Source organism: Dasypus novemcinctus, chromosome 5, assembly GCF_030445035.2.
Source record: "Dasypus novemcinctus isolate mDasNov1 chromosome 5, mDasNov1.1.hap2, whole genome shotgun sequence".
NCBI classification, from domain to species: domain Eukaryota; kingdom Metazoa; phylum Chordata; class Mammalia; order Cingulata; family Dasypodidae; genus Dasypus; species Dasypus novemcinctus.
In genome coordinates, this window is record NC_080677.1 from 152,926,587 (window position 1) to 152,946,126 (window position 19,540).

General features: G+C 37.5%; 1 protein-coding gene across 14 annotated transcripts in view; it reads right to left on the minus strand.

Annotated features, from left to right (window-relative positions):
- Nucleotides 1–19,540, minus strand: part of CCDC7 (coiled-coil domain containing 7) — a 568,294-nt gene that overhangs the window by 56,761 nt on the left and 491,993 nt on the right. For all 14 annotated transcript variants that reach the window (XM_058297711.2, XM_058297712.2, XM_058297715.2 and 11 more), the window contains one exon: nucleotides 18,733–18,828. In XM_058297711.2, coding sequence (XP_058153694.1) covers nucleotides 18,733–18,828 — 96 coding nt within the window. The remainder of the gene's footprint in view (nucleotides 1–18,732; nucleotides 18,829–19,540) is intronic.

The following is a 19,540-nucleotide window of genomic DNA, read 5'->3' on the forward strand; positions in this document are numbered from 1 at the left end:
ATGGAAGAACTAGTAACATTGATATAAAGATAGCAGTTACCAGAGGTTCTGAGGGGAAAAATACGTCTTTTATGTCTCTTAATCTGCAGGATCCCCCTATAACTTATATTTATATTTTCTTAAAATTATTTTGTTGAGGAAACCAAGTTGTTTGGCTTAAGTTTCCCACAGCTTGAATAGTCGTGATTTCATCCTCATAGTGCAATTTAACATGTTTCTCTATATATAACTGTAGCAGTTTGATATTATTGATGGATTCCAAAAAGAAATATTGGATTATGTTTGTAAACAGATCTTTTCCTCCGGGCATATTAGATTATATTGGATTCAGAGTTTTACTTGACTAAGTAATTATGTGAACAATTTGTGCCAGTAGGGCGTTGAGTCCCCACCCTTTGGTGAGTGGGGACTCACAGATAAAAGACATGGCAAAAGCAGAGTTGGGGGTTTTGACGTTGGAGTTTTGATGTTGGAGTTTAATGTTGAAGCCTAAAACTGGAGCCCTGGGAAGAGAGGAACCCTAAGCCTGGAAAGAAGGAAGCCCTGGAAAGAGAAGAAACCAGGAAGCCGGAACCCTTGCAGACATTGGTGGCCATCTTGCTGCAACACGTGAAAATTGATTTTGGTGAGCAAGTAACTTATGCTTCATGGCCTGGTATCTGTAAGCTCCTATCCCTTTCAATACCCTTTGTAAATACCCTTTATAAAAACCAACCTATTTCTGGTATTTTGCATTAGCACCCCTTTGGGTGACTAACAAAATAACCTAGAATTTTGTATTTGGATCTAGATACTTGATAAGATTCTGTTTCAATATTTTTTTAAGACAATTTCATTGACGACACTGCATTCTTTCATCAGCACATATATAATGTCCAGTTGTATCAGTTTCTGTAATTTTAGCAGCCATTGATGTTCCTTGTTTTGATCCATTAATAAATTATGGATTGCAAAATAATGACAGTATAATTCTACCTTTTTTCTTAATTCATTAGCTGCAGTACATCCATGAAGAGAAATTTCTCCATTTCTCCTACTTGGATACCCATGTACAGTTCATATGGGAAATGCAGAATGAATGCTTCATCTTTTCTCTTTCTATGGCAATTTTCAAAATAATGTTTTGGCTCCAACATCATCTCCCAAAAGTAACAAATTAAACTCCTCTCAGTTTTAGCTGGTGCTCTCAAATTAGCCTTGTGAACTGTCCACTGAGTGTCAGAACTTTGGTTTTTTTAATGTGAAGATGCTGAAACCATCACACTGATATTGTAGCTGTTATAGATTTTCACCACATGTCCATATTTTGGGGTTTATGAAGATACTCTGTCACCAAAATTAGCTGGGGGAAGGTCTCCAAGGATTTAAAATTTTACTAACCTAGTTACATACTTATGCAGGGGGAAGTTGAGAAAATTTAAAAACTAAGCCACCACTACTGCCATCTTCCCTCAATCCTCCTAAGATAAGCCTTCTACTTTATTTGCTAATTATTGCCATAGTTTTGTTTATAAGTTAAAAAGTAAAAATACCAGATTTTCATTTGGTCAAATCTCTATTATTTCTATGATATTTTAAAAATTTCTGCTCTTGTTTTTATTTTCCTTTTCTAGTTATTGTTTTCAAGGTTTAGCATCTTATTTTTTCTACCCTTTTGTGATGGTCACTTAGTTCATAAGTTTTTAGTCATTCTTATTTTCTATTATATGCAATTAAATCTTTTTTTTAAACAAATCAATTTTAGTGATACATATTAGTAAAGCATACAGTTCATACAAAGTATACATTCAGTAGTATTTGGTATAATCACATAGCTGTGCATTTATCACTTCAATCATTTTTAGAGCATTTTCATTATTTCAGTAATAACAAACAAAAATCAGACAAACAAATAAAACTCTTTACTTCTCAATCTCTCTATGCTTCTCCAGTTGTACATACCAACTATTTCTGGCTATTCTTTTTTTTTTTTCAAAGCTACTTACATTATACAAGTGTCACATAAAAAATATAGGGGATTCCCATATGCCCCACTTCCCACACCTCCCACATTTTCCCATATTAACAACATCCTTTCTTAGTGAGGTACATTCATTGCAATTGATAAACACATTTTGTAGCATTGCCACTAAATGTGGATTAAAATTTACATTGTAGTTTACACTCTCTCCCACCCAATTCTGTAGGTTGTGGCAAAATTTGTAATAGCCTGCATCTGTTGTTGCAATGTCATTCAGGACAATTCCCAAGTCCCCAAAATGGCCCTGTATTATACCTGTTTCTCCCTCTCCCTGTCCTCAGAATCTCCAATGGCCACTGCCTCCATATCAATGATATAATTTCTTCCATTGCTAGAATCACAGTAAGTCAATATAGAATACCAGTAAGTCTACTTTAGTCCATAGTTCATTCCCTAAATCTGAGGATTCCAGGATATACAAATTTTCTCTCCATACCAGTCCCAGTGAATTAGTGCATTTGGGCTCAAGTATCAATAGCTGCTAACATCACCAAAAATGTAACACATAGACATTACGTGACTCCTGATGAAAACCTACACTGCTACCTATAGCTTTCCAAGCACAAATCTGATCAAGTCTCTATATCTAGCTGATGATTTGCAAGAAAATCTAAGAACAGAAGAATATATTGAACTGTATCACAAGTCTTCTGTCAATGAAATACAGACTGTAGGAAACTACAGGTCAAATGCCCTGGGTTCTTCAACATTTGTATTGTATACAAAGAAAAGTGTTTATTTCATTCAGATAAGAAAAGTTAGCAACTAAATCTTAAAATTTCTCCCCAAGTACCAATTTAGGTGTCTCTTCAAATTCTGATGTGTAGTGTTTCAATTTTGTTTAGTCACAAATATTTTTTAGTGCCCATTATCATCTTTCCTTTAGCTTTGTGATAGGAGTTTTAAAAGTTCCATATGTAGGAGAATTTTTGTTCTCTTTTATTATTTAGTTCTAGTTTTATTGCTTCATAGTCACATAACATGGTATATGTTGGTACTTGTTGGAATTTGCTCTGGGGCCTGGTATGTATTAAATTTTTTGTATGTGTAATCTATTTATGAGGTGAAGCATTTTATATATGTTAGTTTATTTTATATGTCTGGTGGGAAGATCTTCCACATTTTTGACACATTAGGTGAGGCATGTCTCATGCCTCTTAAATCTAAGACATAAGACATAAGTGTGGAGTTGCTAATTTCTTGTAGTTCTGTGGATCATTTTCTTATATATTTTGAGGCTATACTGCTAGATGCATATACTTTTATGATTGTTAAATTTGTTACAAGATTATGACATTTCTAGTGTTGTTTTGTTAGTCTTGTACTTTTATATTAATAGCCATCATTGTTATTAATAACGCATTTTGTATTAAAGTTGATTTTTCATTATATTAATAGAGTATGATAGCTTTCTTTTCCTATTTTCATTATATTAAATTAATATAGTATGATAGCTATCCTTCCCCATTTCTTCACTTTAAATCTTTCTATACACTTATGTTTTAGATAGTCTATTATAAATATTTATATTTATATTGATTGCTATTATATTTTGAAAATGCATATATCTTATTTAGTACTTTCTATTTTCTATGCTGTTTGTCATTCTCTCCTTTTCTACCTTCTTGGAAATGACAGCTTCTTTTTAAAAATTCTCCTCAACTAATTTGGAAGTTATTAATCATATTTCAGTATTTTCAATCTTTACCTAATTGTGTTTACATTATGTATAAACTGCTCCCTTGTACACAATTTTTTCCAGCCCCTGCAGCTGACTACTTTAAAGAAGTTCTGTTTTCTTTGGTGTCCTGCTGCTTCACTGCCATGTACCTTAAGTAAGGATTTAGTTTTATTACTTCTACTCATGGTTCTTGTGCTTCTTTTATCAAGGATTCATGGTGTTCAGCAATTCTAGAAATTCTTAGTCATTATCTCTTTGAATATTACCTTCCCCCAGTTCATTTTATCACCTTTTCTGGGTTATCTTTTATTCATATTTTAGAGCTTCTCATCCCATCCTCCCTATCTCTTTATAGCTCATATTTTTTTCTACTTATCCCTCAGTCCTCTATTTCTTGATTTATCTTTAATTCGTGATTTCCTTTGTACCTATGTCTACTCATGTGGAAGATTCAGGGATGGAATTGCTGGGTCACAATTTACATGCATAATCAACTTTACATGACAATGCCAAGTTATTTTACAAAGCATAATAATAACTTGGTACTCATAACCTCATAAATTATCATTACTTCATATTCTCTACATTTGGTAAGGCCAGACTTTTACATTTTTGTTAATTTAGTGGGAATAAACTGGCACCCCATATTTATTTATTTTATTTCCCTGATTATTAGTGAATTTGAGAATCTTTTCATGGGAATATTAGCCATTTGTATTTCCTCTCTGACATTTTTATAAAAGTATTTTTCTAATCATTTCCCTCATTTTTAATCTTTTAGGAATACTTAATATATTCTTTATACTCCTCCTTTATTGGCTTCACATGGCAAATGTCAATTTTGTCCAAAGTTTGACTTGTATTTTTTCCCTCCCCCATCCTGCTGTTTTTGCTGTCTGTGTCCATTTGCTGTGTGATCTTCTGTATCTATTTCTCTTTTTTCTTCTCTTCTCGTCTTTCTCCTCTAGGATTCTCCAGGATTCGATCCTGAGGACCTCTGATGTGGAGAGACGTTCCCTGTCAATTACACAACCTCAGTTCCTGGTCTCTGCTGTGCTTCACCTTGACTCTCCCCTTCATCTCCCTCTTTTGTTGCATCATCATCTTACTGTATGACTCACTTGTGCAGGCACTGGCTTGCCATGTGGATGCTCGGCTCACCACACAAGCACTCATGCAGGCACTTGGCTCACTACTCAGGCACTTGGCTCACCACACTTGCATGGGCACTTGGCTCACCATGCAGGCACCCAACTCGCCACACAGGCACTCACACAGGCACTCGGCTCACTGCACGGGCACTGAGTTTGCCACATGGGCACTCACACAGGCACTCGGCTTACTGTACAGGCACTCGGCTCACCATGAGGGCACTCACCTGGGCACTCAGCTCACTGCATGGGCACTTGACTCACTGCACAAGCACTCATGCAGGAACTAGGCTCACCACACGGGCACTTGGCTCACTGTGTGGGCACTGGCTCACTACGCAGGGATGCTTTCTCTTCTTTTTTTTCACCAGGAGGCCCAGGGATCAAACACAGATCCCCCATATGGTAGGCGGAAGCCCTATCATGAGCCACATCCATTTCCCTGACTTGTCCTTATGCTATCTGTTGATGAACAGAAATTCTCAACTTCAATGTAATTTAATCTATAAATTGCTTATTTTATAGTTAGCACATTTGTCTTATCTAAGTAGTTTTTCATACCCTCTATATATTAAATACAGTAACTCCAACTGCTCAAACTCCCAATTTTCACCTGCTTAAATGACAAAATTTTATTTATTGCTTACATAAAGTCAATGGGGATAACATTGGTGGGAGGCATTTTGTCCATGCAGTCAATTAGGGACAGAGATTGTTGGAATCTCTGTCATATTCAACTTGCAACTTCTTAAGGTTTTATGGTGTGCCAATATCCATCCTGAAGACAGGGGAAGAGATAGAGCACTGCCCAATCATATTCTATTGTTCACAGCACAGCTGTATGGCCACACCTAAATGGAAGAAGGTTTGGGAAATGTAGCCTTGTTGTTTGCCCAACAGAAAAGGGAGGCAAACAGGTAGCTAGTGCTTGCCATACTGAGGTCATAGAATTATCCTTTTATATTTTTTGCTGAAATTTCAGTTTTGTTATTTGCATTTAAATCTTTAATCTATGTTGAACTAATTTTTGTGTTTGGTGTGGGGCTAGGGGCTTGAGGATTTGAATGGATGGGTTAAGAGAGGCCCAGAAAATCTAGAGATAAATTTGTGAGAATAGGCTTCTTCTACTCCCATGATTCATCTTTACAAACCACCCCCTACACAAACACACTCTTCAGTTCTCCCAATGAATTCATGTTTGCATTGTACTTATTTCAAATCCATGTCAGTTTCCCCAAACCTCCAAAGATTATGGTGTTTACTTTTCTAGTCATATTAGACTAATCAAGTTTTTACTAAATACCTCAATTTATATTTGAGATATACTCCTCGAAAATCCCACTTTATTTTAATATGTTCAGTTTTTTTTAAAGCTCTCTAATTTTTAAAAGGTTCATATGAAGACTTGAAAATTGCAAAGGCCAATGAGCTTGCAGAATGAAGCCATTATAAATAAGAATACCTTTAGGTTTCAAGGTTTGATATCTTCCATATAGCATTATTGAACTACAAAAATAGAAACTTAAACCTAGAAGCAATCACAGGGATCATCTAATACAGTTCCATAATTCCTTAAAGAAAATTTATAAAAGATATGGGATTCTATAAGATATTATTTCAAAATATGTAATGTAATTATCTATTGGCCCAGGAAGATGCATGGGTTAACTAGAACCCCAAGTTTCTTCAGGTGAATTTTTCTATCTGAGTGTAATAATAATAGTTATTTTAAACTTATTATAAGAAGCCATGTTCAGGGGGGTGGGGCAAGATGGTGGTTGAGTGAGTGCACCTGATAATTTCTCCTGCAAAGAAGCGGCTGGGCAGCATTGGAAACTCTTCGGGACCAGGCTGTTTCGGGATTTTGCAGGGCAGGAGGTGTCTGGACATCGATTTGGTGGGAAGGTAACAGAGAAAATTCGTGTATAAGATAAAATTGAGGCTCTGTTACACGGAGGTGGGGGCTGCGCGTGGGACGCTCCCTCCTGGGGTGGGCAGAGCCACGGCACCGGCACTGCGGAGGTGATTCCTGGAGGCTCTGCAGTACTGGGGAATTCATAAGCCCTGAGCGGGCTATTGGAGGGCTAACAGGGCAGGAGGCCTTCGCAGACCGATTTGGGGAGACAGACGGGAGTTTTATTGTAAGGTGGGAATTTTTGATTGCGGACACAAATAATAGCGCTTCCGGCTAGAGACCCACCCCCAAGGCTGGCTGCTGATCTGCAGTGGCCTTAAATCGCTCGCAATAAAGAGACATCACCAGGAGTCTGTTTCAGGGGCTGGCAGGGTGAGAGACATCTGGAATCCGATTAGGGGAATATTTTGCGAAGTGTGGGAATTTCGGTTTTGGACACTGATATCGGCGCTTCCAGCTGGAGCCCTGTCCCCTGGGCCTGGCTACTGATCTGCAGCATCATTAAATTGGCTGCAGTGTAGAGGCGCCCCCAGGTGGCTGTTTCGGGGGCTTACAGGGCAGGAGGTGTCCTGAAGTCGAATTGGTGATACAGTCACAGAAGAGACCCTAATGAGAGGGTGAACTGCGGGTTTCTAACACATAGGTCAGAGTTTGCAGATGTGACCTCCCCCATAGGGCTGGCACCCAGCTGCAGGGATCCCTGAAGGCGGTGTTGCACTGCAGTGCTCCCAGGCTCCCTGTTAACCAGATTTAAGGTTGCCAGGTCTGTGTCCCCTAAACCCTGGTGGCCCACACCCCAGAGACTCACACCTCTTAAGTCTACAATATCACAGACTTTCCATCCCTGAATCCACCACGCCCTGAGGTCCATCTGAGGTCCTTGAATGTCCTAGCCCTCAACGTTTGCGTTTTTTCTTTTTTCTTTTGTTTTGTTTTTTTATTTTTATTTTATTTTTTATTGTCCTGATTGCTAACATTGCATTATCTCCTACTCTTTTCACCCATTGTATCCCCCAAGGTCTTTTTTTTTTTTTTCTCTCTCTCTCTTGTCCCTCATTTTCTTCTTATTTCATTTCGTCTTAATTATACAATAGGTGCTGCAGGGAACACCTCACATTTGCTGGGTTTCCTCATCCTCCGGTGCCTCATTTCTGTGTGAATTGATTTTGGCTACCTACGCTATTCCCTTTCCCCCACATCTTGATATCCTCCATCAACTACTGTCTCTCCTATATTCCACCTCACTTTCTTTGATCCCCAAATTGTCAAACTCTTAATTTCTAATACCTTTGTTTTGTTTTCTGTCTTTTATCCACTCTTGAAACTATTGCGTTTCTTTTCTCTTTCCCTCTCTCATGAAAACACTAGCTTTCTAATTCATATCATATTCCTCCCATATTCAGTCGACTACCTCATTATAAGTACTCTACCTACTGCTATAACTCTACACAACTTACATGAATCTAATATCCATCCTCCCAGATCTCATATTGTTGCTCTGTTAACATTTATTACCAATACTAATTTACACATTTTCCTTTCTTACACAATTGCCTTTCCCTGGCCCTAATACTTTCTTTCAAAGTGAACTCAGCCAGCAATAAGAAATAAGAATAAGAACAAAGTGACAAAGAGAAGATATAACACTTACACAAAAACAACAGCTAATTAATCCCTAAGACTAGACAAAGAAGCTAAGGAACTGATTAAACCCGTCAAGATAAAATGATGACCAGACAGCAACAAAAATCTACAAACCAAACCAGTAATCAGTAAAACATGGCTGAATCCAAAGAACAAAGTAAAAACCAGGAAGGGGAGTAGAACTTCGCACAAGTAATTAAAAATTTCAGAACATATATCACAGACAAATTTAATGAAGTAAAGGAAGAGGTTAACAATATGAAGACAACACTTGGAGGGGAAATTGCAGACATATGCAAAAAGATCACAGATATGATGGGAATGAACACCACAGTTCAAGAAATCAAAAATACATTCGCAGCAAATAATAGCAGATTAGAGGAGGAAGAGCAGAGAATTAGCGATATGGCAGACAGTACATCAGAAATCAAACAGATAGTAGAATTGATCGATAAAAAGATAGAAAAAATCCAGCTAGGACTTAGGGACCTGAATGACAATGCAAAATGCACAAAAATACGTATTATAGGCATCCCAGAAGGAGAAGAGAAGGGAAAGGGATCAGAAGGAGTGTTGCAGGAAATAATGGCTGAAAACTTCCCAAATCTACTGAAAGAGACAGATGTACATATCCAAGAAGCACAGCGCACCCCAAACATCATAAACCCCAGCAGGCCCGCCCCAAGACATACACTTGTCAAATTATCCGATGCTCAAGACAAAGAGAAAATTCTAAAAGCAGCAAGAGAAAAGAAAACCATCACATACAAGGGAAGCTCCATAAGATTAAGTGCCGATTTCTAATCTGAAACCATGGAGGCAAGAAGGCAGTGGTATGATATAGTCAAGGTACTAAAAGAAAAAAATTTCCAACCAAGAATACTCTATCCAGCTAAACTAGCATTCAAAAATGATGGAGAGTTCAAAACATTCACAGATAAACAGAAATTGAAAGACTATGCCAACAAGAAACCTCCCCTTCAAGAAATTCTAAAGGGAGTTCTGCAGGAAGAAAGGAAGAAACAGGACAGGCAAAGGTGGAGGGGAGTGTAAGAACAACAAAAAAGACAAAAAGAGAAGAAAAAAATACACAAATATGACAAACACAAGTCCAATCAAAATATGGCTAACATAAATAATTCCTCGAAAGTAATAACACTGAATGTCAACGGATTAAACTCACCTATCAAAAGATTCAGACTGGGACATTGGATAAGGAAATATGACCCACCTATATGCTGTCTACAAGAGACACACCTTAGACCCAGAGATTCATGGAGGCTGAAAGTGAATGGTTGGAAAACAATCTTAAAAGCAAACAATAACCAAAAAAAGTCAGGATTAGCTATATTAATATCAGACAAAATAGACTTTAAATGTGAAACAATTGTGAGAGACAAAGAAGGATACTACATATTAGTGAAAGGGACAATCTGTCAAGAAGAATGAACAATCATAAATATTTATGCTCCTAACAAGGGTGCCTCAAAATACGTGAGGCAAATGCTGGAAAAACTAAGTGAAAGAATAGATGCATCTACTATTATAGTGGGGGATTTTAATACACCACTATCAACTCTGGACAGAACATCTCAAAAGAGAATTACTAAAGAAATGAAATATTTGAACAGTATATTAGAAGAGCTGGATCTAATAGACATATATACAGATCATTACACCCAAACACAGCAGGATATACATTTTTCTCAAGTGCACATGGATCATTCTCCAAGATAGACCATACGCTAGGCCACAAAGAAAGGCTTAATGAATTCAGAAAGATCGAAATCATACAAAATAATATCTCTGACCACAGTGGCGTGAAGCTGGAGATCTGCAAGGGCCAGAGGCCCAGATTTCACACCAAGATATGGAAATTAAACAGCACACTCTTAGAAAAACAATGGGTCAAAGAGGAAACCTCAAAATAAATCAATGACTACCTTGAAACAAATGATAATGATAACAGAACATACGAAAATTTACGGGATGCAGCAAAAGCAGTACTGAGAGGGAAATTTATAGCCATAAATTCATACATCAAAAAAGAAGAGCAAAAATTGAAGAACTAACTGCACATTTGGAGGAATTAGTAAAAAAACAACAAAGTAATCCCACAGGAAGAAGAAGGAAGGAAATAACAAAGATAAGAGCAGAACTAAATGTAATAGAAAATAAGAAAGCACTTGAAAAGATAAACAAGACCAAGAGCTGGTTTCTTGAGAAGATCAATAAAATTGACAAACCTGTAAAGAGACTAACAAAGAAAAAAAGAGAGAAGATGCAAATACACAAAATAAGAAATGAGAAAGGAGATATCACCACTGACCCCACAGAAATAAAGACTATCATAAGAGGATACCTTGAAAAACTACATTCCAACTGAAATGACAATTCAGAGGAAATGGACAAATTCCTAGAAACACATAAGCAGTCTATGTTGATGAAAGAAGAAATTGATGGTCTTAACAAACCAATCAGAAGTAAAGAGATAGAATCAGTCATTAAAAACCTCCCAACTAAGAAGAGCCCAGGGCCAGATGGCTTCACAGGTGAATTCTACAAAACATTCGAGAAAGAACTAACACCAATCCTCCTGAAACTCTTCCAAAAAATCAAAACAGAAGGAACATTGCCTAACTCCTTCTATGATGCCAACATTACCCTAGTACCAAAGCCAAACAAAGACACAACAAGAAAGGAAAATTACAGACCAATTTCTCTAATGAACCTAGATGCAAAAATACTTAACAAAATACTTGCTAATCGTATTCAACAACACATTAAATGAATTATACACCACGACCAAGTGGGATTCATTCCAGGTATGCAAGGATGGTTCAACATAAGAAAATCAAATAAATATAATACACCATATAAACAGATTGAAGGAAAAAAATCACATGATTATATCTATAGATGCAGAAAAAGCATTTGACGAAATACAGCACCCTTTCTTGATAAAAACACTCCAAAAGATCGGAATACAAGGAAATTTTTTGAATGTGATAAAGAGTATATATGAAAAATCCACAGCCAACATTGTTTACAATGGAGAAATCCTAAAATCCTTCCCTCTAAATTCAGGAACAAGACAAGGATGCCCACTCTCTCCCATTTTATTTAACATTGTCTTAGAAGTACTTGCTCGAGCACTGAGGCAAGAACCAGATACAAAAGGCATTCAAATTGGAAAGGAAAAAGTCAAAAGTTCATTCTTTGCAGATGACATGATCCTATACATAGAAAACCCTGAGAGGTCTACAACTAAGCTTCTAGAACTCATAAATGAGTTTAGTAAAGTCGTAAGTTATAAGATCAATGCGCAAAAATCAGTAGCATTTCTGTACACCAATAATGAGCAAGATCAGGAGGAAATCAAGAAACAAATACCACTGACAATAGTAAATACAAAAATCAAATATTTAGGAATAAATTTAAAGATGTAAAAAACTTATACACCGAGAACTATACAAGACTGTTCAAGGAAATCAAAGAAGACCTAAATAAATGGAAGAATATTCCCTGTTCATGGATAGGAAGACTAAATATTATTAAGATGTCTATCCTACCAAAACTGATCTACACATTCAAAGCAATCCCAATAAAAATCAACACAGCCTTCTTTACAGAACTAGAAAAACTATGAAATTTATTTGGAAAGGAAAGAGGCCCCGAATAGCCAAAAACATATTGAAAAAGAAAATTGAAATTGGAGGAATCACACTACCTCACTTCAAAACATACTACAAAGCTACAGTAGTGAAAACAGCATGGTATTGGCAGAAGGAGAGACACACAGACCAATGGAATCAAACTGAAAGTTCTGATATAGAACCTCATATATATAGCCATATCGTATTCAATAAAGTCACCAAACCCTCTCAACTGGGAGAGAATGGCCTATTCAACAAATGGTGCCTGGAGAACTGGATATCCATATGTAGAAAATGAAAGAGGATTACCATCTCACACCTTATACAAAGATCAACTCAAGATGGATCAAAGACCGAAATATAAGAGCCAAGACCATAAAGACCTTGGAAAGCAATGTAGGGAAACATCTACAAGACCTTGTAATAGAAAATGGCTTCATGAACATCACACCAAAAGCACGAGCAGCAAAAGAACAAATAGATAAATGGGAATTCATCAAAATTAAAGCCTTCTGCACCTCAAAGGAGTTTGCCAAGAAAGTAAAAAGGGAACCTACACAATAGGAGAAAATATTTGGCAACCATATATCCGATAAGAGACTTATAACTTGCATATATAAAGAACTCCTATATCTTGAAAATAAAGATAAACAACCCATTTAAAAAATGGGAAAAAGATTTAAATGGACACTTCTCCAAAGAAGAAATACAAATGGCTAAAAAGCACATGAAAAAATGCTCCAAATCTTTAGCTATCAGGGAAATGCAAATCAAAACTACAATGAGATACCATCTTACTCCCATAAGATAGGCAGCTACGAAAAAATCAGAAGAATACAAATGCTGGAGAGGATGTGAAGAAATGGGAACACTTATCCACTGCTGGTGGGAATGCAGAAGGATCCAACCATTCTGGAGGACAGTTTGGTGGTTTCTCAAAAAACTAACCATAGATTTGCCATATGACCCAGCAATTCCACTGCTGGGTATATACCCAGCAGAACTGAAAACAAGGACACAAACCGATATATGCACACCAATGTTCATAGCAGCATTGTTCACTATTGCCAAAAGTTAGAATCAACCCAAATACCCATCAACAGATGAATGGATCAATAAATTGTGGTATATACATACAATGGAATACTACTCAGCTTTAAGAACAAATACACTACAAACACGTGATAACATGAATAAATCTTGAGAACCTTATGTTGAGTGAAGCAACCCAAGCATTGAAGGACAAATACTACATGACCTCAATGATATGAAATAAGCAAGCTGTCTCAGAGAGCTAGAGACTGGAAGATAGTCTTAAAGGAAATTGGGGGGTAGAGGAAGGATGTAAGCTGACACCTACATGGGTGAAATCTATGATAAGCTGGAGGTAAGTATGTGCACAAGGAAGAGATGAAATGGGGGCATAGGGTTACCTTTGGGTGGGGCTTTGCAGGTTTTAGGGGGCCTGGGGATAGGTGGATGGGTACTATTGCCCAAGAAGTTGGAGAGAGGGTGGGGCAACATATGAACATAGGAGATTGTCAGGTGTTGGTTGAGAGTATAATGCTGAGAAAACCTTTTCAAAATATAATTAGGAAAGTTACCTGTTTAAGATACTCAAAGGGGATAATCTGATGCAGGACAGACTCCTAGGGAATATCTGAATGCTCATTTTGCCAGAGTGGGTTATACCATCGGGTAGAGACCCAAATAATGAGAGTGAGGGTAGGCCCACATCTTGGGGAGGACTAATGTCATCAAATAGAGGGCACTGTATCTCTCAAGAGAAAGGGTGGCTCGCAGGGCATTAGGGCAGTTGAGCAAGTCAAGCCCTCAACACTGTTGCAAGTATCTCTGAGCATGGCTCCTCAAGAAATGAAGATTGACTGTAACTGTGGGCCCCAAGGGGAGGGAGAGATAGTTATTGAATAGACGGAACCAAAGTAAATGTGAGGGCAAAAGAAGTGTTTCACAAGAGTACACAAGGATGTATATAAAACATGTAATATTACACCAAAAACATATAGGGGACGACAGACTAATAATGTAAACCATAATGTAAAACATAGGATAATTTAAAAATTTAGAAAACTGTACAGCCTAAAGTATAAACCACAATGTAAACACAAATGTTACCTTGTTTGAAAGTTATTGTCTCAATATCTGTATATCAGTTTCAGTAAATATGATATGAATAAGTTAAAAGATTATCGCTGTGGAAGGGAAAACGTTTTATAATGGATGTGTGGGAGTACTGTATATTGTATATATGAATTACTGTGAGCTAAGGCTCTTGTGAAGAGAAGCTCAATAATTAGGAAAAAAGGAAAGAAAAGCATAGGATGTAGAATTTTTCCAAATCAATATGTATTCTATATCTAACCTTTAAACTCATTGCTATATTCCATTTTACTAGTAAGGGAATCTGACATTATATTGGGCTTCACTTTTCAGAAAGTTTTGGATCACAGAGTGGCTCAACAATGGCAGCGGAGGAATACTGGTATAGGATGTTATTGACAGGCGATATATGGTTGACAGGGAGTTATACAGGGCATGTGTCCAGGGTGCATGGAAATGTTTGGATATACTCATAGTGGAAACAATTAAAAACAACAGCTGGGGGGGTGCTGGGTTCCTGGCCGGGGGGGGGGGAGGCTCTGTCATGGTCCCTAGGGGAGCAGCGGCAGTCCCCTAGGTGCAACGGTAAAGACCAGGAAGGAATGAGGGTCCAACAGTGAGCCCCTGATACTAATGACTATGCTTGTGAGCTTATACACCTGAAATAAGAACAAGGCCTAGAGCAGCACTGTGCCTAAGAGTTCCCTCCTGACAGCCTCCGTGTTACTCGAGTGTGGCCAGTCTCGAAGCCAAACTCAGCATGAAATGCAATGCCTTCCCCCCAGCGTGGGACATTACACCCAGAGATAAGCCTCCCTGGCACCAAGGGATCACTACCAAGTACCAGCTGATGACATAACTAGAAAATGACCTTCAATTAAAGGTTCAACGTGGACCAGCAGAATATCCCTGTCTACATATAATAACAGGAGTTAAAAATGCTGTTTGACCTAAAGTAAGAGGGAAATGGAAAGGACAAATGAGTTTATATGGCTATGAGTCTCTAAAAAAGAGTCTGGAGGTTGTCAGAAGGATTGCCCTTATGTACACCTGAGCAGAGTCTCAGAGACAGATAAAGTAGATACAACCCCAGGTATTGGTCCTTTTGAGGGCTAAAGAGACCCACAGGTTCTATAGTCATGGCAGATGGGGCTCACTGCCATGTCAGTTGGCCCTTCTTTGGAGCTGGTGTTTCTGTGTGATGGAGCTGGACTCAGATGTGATCTCTTTTCACAAGCTTTTCATGCTACTTTACTGGAATTGTAGTTGGTGCTGGGGTTTAAGATATATCTAGGGGATTTGAATCTCTGGACTGACAATATAATGGCCAGGCCCTGAGCCTCAACAGACTTCAGCTCCTACACTCTGATTTATTGGACTTAACCCACTCAGCTAACATGGAGGTGAAGAACGTCAACCACCACACCATGGAGCCTAGAGTGCCTACAACTGAAAGTAGGAGGATTGCATCCAGTATCTATGTGGAATCTAAGCCTGCTCTTGACATAGAAGTGGAATGGAACACAACCAAGCCAAGGTCCACAGGAAGGAGCAATACAGTAAGGATTAGAGTGGACTTAATGATATTCTATTCATGAACTAATGTGGTTAATAATCAAGAAAATGTGGCATTGGTGTGGAAAAAGTGGCCATGGTGGCTCCTGGGTGCGGGGAATGGGAGGAAGAGATGAGATGTGGAGGCATTTTCAGGACTTGGAGTTGTCCTGGGTGGTGCTCCAGGTACAATTGCCGGACATTGTATGTCCTCCCATGGCCCACTGGATGGAACGTGGGACAGTGTGGGTTATGATGTGGATCACAAGCCATGGGGTGCAGTGATGCCCAGAGATGTACTAACCAGATGCAATCGATGTGTCATGATGATGGGGGAGAGTGTTACTGTGGGTGGAGTGGTGGGGTGGGGGCTGTGGGTGTGAATGGGGACCTCATATTTTTTTAATGTAATATTTTTTAAAAAATGAATAAATTGCGTAGAATTTGGAAAAAAAATAAAAAATAAAAAAAATAAAGTTAAAAAATGATGCAGCAGGGGAAGCGGGGGGAAAAAAAAAAGAAGTCATGTTGAATGACCTAATAGATTGCATTAATGGACCAAATTTTTCACTCTTCTTTGAATTTATGTCCTTTGCCATGAGTTTTGGTAATTCCTAATACAAACAGAGAAGAATGTTTTCCCTACCCCTTAACCCCAAGTTCAACTAATACAGTGAGTTGGAAGTGACAGTGTGCAGTTTTGAGCCAAGGTCTCAAAAAGCCTTCCATATTTCAAATTGTTCTCTTGCATATCTGCTAATTTCATGAGAAGAACATTCCTTGGTTATCCTTCTGGTCCCAGAAGAAGGATGAGAGACTCAAGAAGGACTTACCCATCCAAGCTGCTCAAGTCAAGCCCACCAAAAGCAGAGGCCCTAGTCAACCTACGGATGCACAAATTGGCCAGACTACCTGCAAGCACCTGATCAAGGCCAGCTGAGATCATCTGAGCCAGCCAAGCTCATCCAGCCACAGCTGAAACCCAGACCCATATACTAATAATAATTGAGCCTCAGCAGAGTTGCAACTCCTACTCTCCGGTTCGTTGGACTTACCCAGGTCAGCTAACAGGGAGGTGAAATGGTCAACCACCATGCCAGGGAACTGAGAGTGCCTGCAACTACAAGCAGGAGAATCACATCCATCAACCATGTGGGATCTAAACCCCCTCTCAATGTAGAGGTGAAGTGGATATCACCATTCCAGGGTCCACAGGATGGAGGAATAAAACAGGGATTAGAGTGAACTTACTGGTATTCTACTATAGAACTATTGTGATTAGTAATGGAAGAAACTGTAGCATTAACGTGGAGAAAGTGGCCACAGGAGTTGCTGAAGGTAGGGAGAGAGAAGAAGAGATGTGACGTGGGGGCATTTTTGGGACTTGGAGTTGTCCTAAATGATATTGCAGGGACAGATGCTGGACATTATATATCCTGCCATAATCCACTGAATGGCTTGGGGGACAGTGTAAACGACAATGTAAACTATAATCCATGGGGTGTAGCAGTGCTCTAAAATGTATTCATGAAATGCAATGAATGTGCCACAATGTTGAAAGAGGTTGTTGATGTGGGAGGAGTGGGGGGAATGGGGTGTGGGATATATGGGAACCTCTTATATTTTCTAATGTAACAGTTTTGTGATATATGTATATTCAAAAAATACAAGAAAAATAAATAATTGTTTTTAGCCACTGAGATTTGGGATAATTTATATAGCAATAATTGACAGAGATAAATAGCTATAGGATGTTGCAGTCCAATAAATAGATTGCTAAATGGTGTTTGCTTTATGATATAAAGCATTGTTTCAACTTAGGTAAAACATCATCTGAGAGGAACAAAAAACCCAAGTGAACAGTGACTTACATTTATAAGATTTAACTTTCTTCATGAAAAAATTAGGTTAAATGCTCCAATAGAGTCATCAAGGAGCCCTCCTTTTCATTTCATTTCTGCCATCCATAGGAAGTGACCCTCATCATGATCGTCCAAGATAGCCCCTAGAACTTTAGCTATCACATATATGTTCCAGGTCATAGGAATGAAAAAGTGTGAAGGTAGAGAAAAAGGCTTTGCCCAATGACTTTTAAGGTGGTGGTTTGGAAGCTGGCCAAGAACACTTCAGTTTATTTCTTATTGTAAAGGACTTATTCACTTGGCTACACAAAACTACAAGGAAGACTGGAAGAGTGAGAAATAGACTTTGTTCTAGACCATGATTCCAGGTACACATAAAGGATTGAAAAAGAATGGAGAATGGAAACTTGGATAGGAAACTGTAGAATAAAATAACGAGAAAAAACATAGTGAGTTTCACAGTTGCAAAAGGTATTATTTTTCCTGTAAGAATATAAATATTATTTTCATGGATAGATGTATACAACTGTAAAACCTATCTTATAGCAATACAGCATTTGATTACATTTACCTATTTGAACTTTTGAGTTATCTCAATAATGAGATTCTATATTTTCTAATACCACCAACACTAGCTTTAGCACACATTCTTACTTCTCACACATTATAACTACCTCTCCCATCATTAGAAAATTAACATTTTTTATGATAAGATCGCAAGAGTCATATTGTCTACATAATAATAGTTGCATTAATTATTACATCTTGTTATTTCCAAAAATGGTATAATTAATGAAAATTGTATTCATTCAGGAATTGCTCATATAGCATCTAATTTATGTTATGAAAAGGCTACACATTTTTTCTTCAAGAGCAGGTAAAGTGAAACATTAAGCAGTGTATAATTAACATTGTTTGGTGGAGTAAGGAGTACATAATAAATTTTTCAAAGGCACAGGTTGATTGATATGAAGACTGATTAACTACAGTGAAATTATTATGAAGGCTACAAAAGCTATCCTGTGTTTGAATTTCCTGCTTTTTAAAAAATAACCTAACAACACAGTTGAAACACAAACTCTTAAGACTGCATTCTACTGTGTCTGAACATTATAAATCTCTACTTACCAACCACTTTGTTTAAATCTAAATGAAGTATGAGGTCATTAATCGATGAAAGATTTTCTGCTATATCTGGAAGTTCTGAAGCCATTTCATTTTTAACTGAAATAATAATAGATTGCCAGATTAGTTGACTTAAAATATTTTATTTGAGATAAAAGTATAATATATATAACTAGTTAGAGATATTTTTACACTATAATTATTTAACCTTATTTACTTCATAATTTAACATACTAATTACTCAATTTAATACAAATATGTCTAATAATTTTTAAAAGCTTACCAACTCTACTATATGCCAGGTACTATACTTTTCAATAATTTATCACTCCAAATATTTTCAAATATTTTTCAAATATTATCTCATTTAATCCTCAGAAGAATTCTAGGAAGAAGGTACTTTACCCCATTAAACAGATAAGGGAACTAGAGCATGTTATACATATTGTAGGATAGTCAGACAGTTATTAAGTATAAAGCATGAATTGAGTTTGGTTCTTTCAGACTCCAAAACCTATTTTTCAGGTAGTAACAAATATCTGAGGGAGTAAACATGACATCTGAGTGAAGCAGACCTGGAGGTGACTGGGGAGGCATGAATAGTAGAGGATAAATGGAGACTACATGTTCCGTATAACGCTATTGCTCCCCAACTGCTACAAATGCAAGTCTGGTATTCCTAGGTCTTCTCAATTCTTAAGAGAATCTAGAAATCTGATGTTTACAAGAAATTCCAGGATTTTAATATATTTGCAAGTTATTTAAAAGTTTTAAGCATGTTTCAAGGACAACACAAATCTGTAGTTAGCAC